General features: G+C 36.2%; 1 protein-coding gene across 2 annotated transcripts in view; it reads left to right on the forward strand.

The window, feature by feature from the left end:
• Positions 1-5156, forward strand: part of CTDP1 (CTD phosphatase subunit 1) — an 87919-nt gene extending 82763 nt beyond the window's left edge. The window contains exon 13 of one of the 2 annotated variants that reach the window (XM_030446042.1): positions 4129-5156. In XM_030446042.1, the coding sequence (XP_030301902.1) occupies positions 4129-4270 (142 nt within the window). In that variant the 3' untranslated portion in view covers positions 4271-5156. The remainder of the gene's footprint in view (positions 1-4128) is intronic. The other variant, XM_030446043.1, reaches the window with a different exon arrangement.
• Positions 5157-6000: the final 844 nt, after the last annotated feature.

Consider the following 6000-nt stretch of genomic DNA (forward strand, 5'->3'; position numbering starts at 1 on the left):
CTGTGTCAGTCTTGAGACCTAGGACATTAGCAGAAATGCTGTAAGGCAACGTTGTTCCAATCAGGAACAACAACAAAAAAAATATCTGTGTATTACAACCTTCTAGTTTCCCCAGTGAGTTCTCAAAGTACATTAATTTTCACATAATAACTAATGTGCATTAATCTTGACCCCTGCAGGTCTGTGATGGCTGGCATTCCACATATTGAGAAGGATATTTAATTTTCTGTTGTCTTCTAAAATTCAATTACAAGACGATTTGTTATATGATATAAAACTGCTACTATCACATTTGCCTTTTGAAGAAATAGTCAATATTGTGTGTTGTAAATGTCTTCTTACAACAGCTTTGTGGATTATTTTAAACAACTTGAAGTTTAGTAAAATAATAAGTAATATTTTAGAGTCATATTTTTCTGTGATTTAGTTATATAAGAAAAATTGTAGATTGAACTTTTCAGTTTTGCATTACCCAGTTTAATTATTATCTGTATCTAATTAGTTCAACACACAGAAAATTAGTTCAGTGCATAGTCTTTCATTTTAAAGCTTTATTATGGCACTGTTCGTTCTTTAAATATCCCAAGCAAACAATAAATTTTAAAGAAATTACCATTTTCAATGAATTGGGAGGTGAGATTTTTGTTATGAAACTTTTCCTTTGGTCTAGATACTAGAAAAATGCATTAGTCTTGAAAAATGCATTATTTTAGCCAAATTTACAAAGTATCTTTATTTACACATTGTAATAATTTCTGAATTTAAGTTTTCTGTGACTTCCTGACTTCAAAAACTCTCTTTTAATTTAGCTATACATTGAGCATTTACTTCAGAGAACTGTGAAACTGTTGTCAAAATAGTTTTTAAAGTTTCTATAACAGTTTCTCACCATTAGAATAGCGTGCAGGTGTGCTAAATTTTAAAGCACAAAGACACCGAAGCTGTTCAAAAATTAATTCACTTTACTGTTCTGTAAGTTAAAATACATTCTGGAGCTGTCAGTTGGAATTGGTGGAATTCTGCTAAGGTGTTTTGTGGAGAGCATTAAAACCAATGCTGTTCATCCATCTGCAGAATCTCTCTCTGCATGCCGGGGCTAGGCAGTAAACATTCTGTGTGAATTTTTCTGCATATTGGGTTTCTGGATCATCCTGTAATCCCACAGGCAACATCGGATGAGTTAATGAAAAAAAATGTGTGTTGTCTGCCATTTGTTCCTGCAACACTAAATATTGTCCTGTTTATCATAGTGTGAGTGTGTAGTAGGAGTACATACTCCAGCTTCCCAATATGGGGCTCGTGCTATTTGTTGCTCTTAGGGCTGTGTGCTTGGCAGCATCCTGTGCCAGGGCCCAGGAGCTGCACCTGGGCAGAAAATTCAGTGTTCCAACAGAGATGTACAAGACGAATTGCTAGAGGGTCAACACCTGAGTTTTACAGGCCTGCCATGGACAATTTTAGGAAGGATATTGAGGTCCTGGAGCGGGTCCAAAGGAGGGCAACCAGGCTGGTGAAGGGACTTGAGCACAGACTCTATGAGGAGAGGCTGAGGGAGCTGGGGGTGTTCAGCCTAAAGAAGAGGAGGCTCAGGGGAGACCTCATCACTCTCTACAACTCCCTGAAAGGAGTGCCATTCTTTTAGTTAACTGGTTACACTGTGGTTACACTGAGCATTTGCAGTCCCTATATTGTTGATTGTCCTCATTGAAATCTAGTTGTGACAGAGTACATTTAAATCAAAATGTGGCTTTGTTACATAAATTAATAATTTTGCTAGTCTTTGCCTTAATTATTTAGTAAATTAGTTGTTCCTTGCTTTCAAGAAATGGCAGTGAGATAGTGGTTTGTCATAGACCTTTTTTTCTGTGGGATCTTTGCTCAGATTTAGAGTCCACCAGTGTCATAGTATTTGGGCTGGGTCTAAAAACCTGCTTGTCCTGACACATTCTTTAACACATCATCTGCAGTTGTGTGTACATGTTTGATCTATGTAAATATGAAATATAGCTGTCAGACTGTTATGTTTAGTTTTCAATTTGTAGATACCATCAGTTTCCATAGATACAGTGATACAAACAGATGACTAGGAATATTTTCAGCTGTGAAGGCTGCTATAGATTCCCACCTCTTTATTTCTCTGGTAGCTGTATATGTATCCTCCATTTCCACTACTTCTTATATACACATAACTGTTTCTTCTATTGCTGAGTAAGATTCAGCTTCCTTTAACTCCCAGTTAGCTTTTCTGCAGCTAACAGTGTCATCAGAACCTAAGATAGTGCTGTATTTTTGAAGGCTGAAATGATCACGAAGTGAGCAAGTGAAACTCAAGCTCCATATATTTATGTAGCTTTTAATGGAAATGTGCTAAGATTGCTTCCAACTGAGCATTTTTCGACTGAGTGCTTCCTCATCCTGCATGCTGTTGTAGGCTGCGTGGAAAAATGCTGTTATTCCTGATAAAGTGTTTTATGTTGTGTATTAAGCTGCATTTAGTGATTCCCTCAGCAGGCCACACCTGAGTTTCAGTAGCAAAATATTCAGGAAGTGCTTTCACCTCATCCCCTTTTCCCTTGTTAGGGATTTAGACCCCAGACTGAATCCCAGGGCCTTCAGACTTAACTCCCTGGACTATTATTCCTACCACCCTATACTGAATTGAAAAACCCACCTAACATCACTGTGAGGAAGCACTCAGAAAGCCCCAGCAATGTATCTTTTGATCCCACTGGGGCAGCAGAAGGGGAAAAGGGAGTAATGCAGGTACTGCTCACTTCCCATTTTGATTCAAGAATCCCCTCTTGACTTCACATCCCATCTTGTCTGTGCCCCTGAAAAGCTGAGGAAGGTGCCAGAAGTAAGAAGTGTCACTCAACCAGCCTACAAGCCAAGCATCTGCACTCCTGAGAATTAATGTTTCTGGGAAAAACGGCAATAAGAATGTCTTTATAAATAACAATTTTTATTTTATTATTGCTTAAAACCTCACAAGTTTGGCTGTTGATTTTGCATTTATTTCTTTTGGATGCACATGGTTGAAATCTTCTTTTATTGAAGGGGTCTCTTGCTATATGCTTCTTCTCTTTACTCTCCATTTTAAAATTACTGCTTCGTTGATAAAAGATGAAAGATTTAATTTAGTGATTTTTCATTATTACAAGTGGATGCATTCTCTTAATAAAACTGCACCTAGCAATGAGGATGGTTATTTAAGAAATGCTGCCTTTGAGTATATTTCTCTGATTCAGATTTAACTAAATTATCAAGGAAGGATTTTGAAGGTGTTTCTGCAGCTCATGATGACTTCTGTGCAATGCAAAGTCTCAACTTTATTTTTGTCTTAGAAGTACATGTCTGATATAAAAAAATACCTTTTGGCAAGGAAAAAAAAATTCAGGATTCCACAAATTCGGGTTTTTTGTTGGTTTTTTGTTTTTTTTTTTTGCTTATGGCTATGTCCCAGTTAAAGCATTAGAATTTCCTTGGAGATCCTTCATAGTCAGGAACATGACTCTTTTATCAGTGTATGGTGCACATCAGCCTTCTGTTGAACTGTTTAATTCCCCTTAGATGCTAAGAAAGCTGTTGTTCAGCCTGGCAATACTAATCCAAAGAGACATACAAGGGAAGGACAAGATCCCTTTCGTGTTTGAAAGCAGTAAATTGTAAGAACTGGAGCAGTGAGATTTGGTTAAACAGTTCAGGTTTCATATTTATTTAAAAAAAAAATCAGGAACATGGATATTTCTATATTATATAACAAATAACATACTTTGGTAATCTCCTTCACACAATGGATTTCTTCTTTTGGGATGTGAGAGGAAAATAAATCAACTGAATGTTTTCGAATAGTCTTACACTTTGTTTTCATTTCTTGTTCAGCAGAATGAGAGAAATGATATCCACAGTACTTTGTTCTTTGCAACTACAGCTGACAATAAATAACACAGTTTTAAAATTGTATGAACAAACTACTGCTCGCTCATTTAAAAGCAAGTGTAGTAATTTTTCTCTAGACATGATAACAAAGTTGGGCCCCTCAGCCCCATTTCTTTCTCCTGTTAAATCTTTGATAATAAGCAATGAGATACTTTGGTTTGTGGACATTATCTCTGTCTACCCTTCCAGGGGTCACAAGCGCAAACTGGATGAAGATGATGCTGCCAGTGAATCCAGTAAAGAATCCAGCATTGAAGATGAGGAAGGAAGCAGTTCTGAAGCAGATGAAATGGCAGCAGCACTTGAAGCTGAATTGAATGACTTCATGTGATATTCATGCAGAAGATGGAGTTTGTAATTACATTTTGTAATTGTAATTGCAAAGGAGTATATAGTTATGTAAACAGATTGGACTTCAGATGAGTCCCTTATGTCAGTACTCAATGTGTTCCCAAAACGTGTGTGTATATTTTGCAAAACAACACAAGAGGTGACACGTTATTTTACAAAATCAGAAGTAGATGTTTTTAAGGTGTTTTATTAAAGGAAAACATACTTTTTTAAGCGAACAAAAAAAGTATTAAATGGGACTTGGTGTGCTATGTCAAAGACATGATAGGAACTCTGCAGAACCTTCATATACAGGACAATGACACAAAGATTTGTGATTAAACTTACAGCAACTTTTTGCAGAATAATTGCAGTGTGTGGTTTATGAGTAAAGGTCTCCCCCCAAAAAAGGAGGAGATAAAGGAGATGGACAGTACAGCAGGAACCTGATGAACAGGTCATCCTTTTCCACAAATAAATACTATCAAATATAAAAGGATTTTTAAATAAAAAAGAACGATTTATATTTGTACAGAAACAGAGAATGTGATATGCAAGCTTTGTGAGCTCTGCATTCAACCCACCTGTCTTTTGAGTCTGAGAGAATATATAATGATCAAAACTCATGTTTTTCAGTTACCTTGTGGAATAGTTGGATTCTTTAGGGACATCATTTAGATTTTTAACTTTTATTCTATGTAATTTAGAACAGCATATTGTGTGATCCTGTATGGCTATAAGAAGCGTATTCACCCATTTGTGTTGTCTTGGGAAGAACGTGTGCTCCTTCAGTCTAGATAGAATATAATTTCTTTGAGAAGAGATCTGATGTAAAGTCTTTGTATATTCTATTTCATATTTGACCCACAGAACAGATTTTCTTTCATTTAATAAAAATTCATTTTTTAAGCTTTGTTTCCCTTTCCTGGTCATTTCCTTCCATTAAATGCAAGACTCCTTTCTGTTATATCGTTCCTTTACTCTGCATGAAAATAATGAAAAAACATTAAAAGAATCTGCAAGTTTAAAGATTCAGGCCAGTACCTGAGGCAGAGAAGAGAAACACTGGCTCAGAAGATTCCCTTTTCTTTTTTATGTGAAATGTTAAATTCTGATCTTTTCTTAGATCTCTTTGACTTACCTCTGAAGATATTGGATTGCTTTGTTACTAAATTTCTGAGGCTAGAACTGTGGTTTATTCTCAGTTGTAAGCAACTGGAGAGAAAAATTCTTTTAAATAATGGTTAAAAGGAAGTACTCTCAATGCAGAATTACTTAATTTTGGCACTTAGCAGTCACAGAATCTCAACTGATTTTAAAAGAACAGCTTAGTAGAGCTTCATAATGGCAATTAAAGGAAGACTGAGAAAATCCAAGAATCCTTTGAGATTAGTACTGTTTTTCCACTTCAGAATACAGGATCAGCATACACAAGACAGTAATTGTGTTTTCATTAGGAAAATGTTCATTTTCCTGGTCATTTCCATGGGTAGCACATTGCTCACATCCACAGTCACCTGCCTGCTCTAACTCTCCATGACAACAAGCAAGATGTCTCCGAGCACACTGCATTCTATACCAGAAGAAAAAGACCACTGATTTTAAAATGGGAGATTAAAGTAGGTTTTTTTCAGCAACTTAAATGCAGACTCCCCAGCTATCAGAGTATGACTCCCTGCAATTAAATATTAAGATGTCTGGGGTTGTGGACTATGTTTTGGGTTTTCTTAA

This window comes from Calypte anna, chromosome 2 (genome assembly GCF_003957555.1).
Source record: "Calypte anna isolate BGI_N300 chromosome 2, bCalAnn1_v1.p, whole genome shotgun sequence".
Lineage (NCBI taxonomy): Eukaryota > Metazoa > Chordata > Aves > Apodiformes > Trochilidae > Calypte > Calypte anna.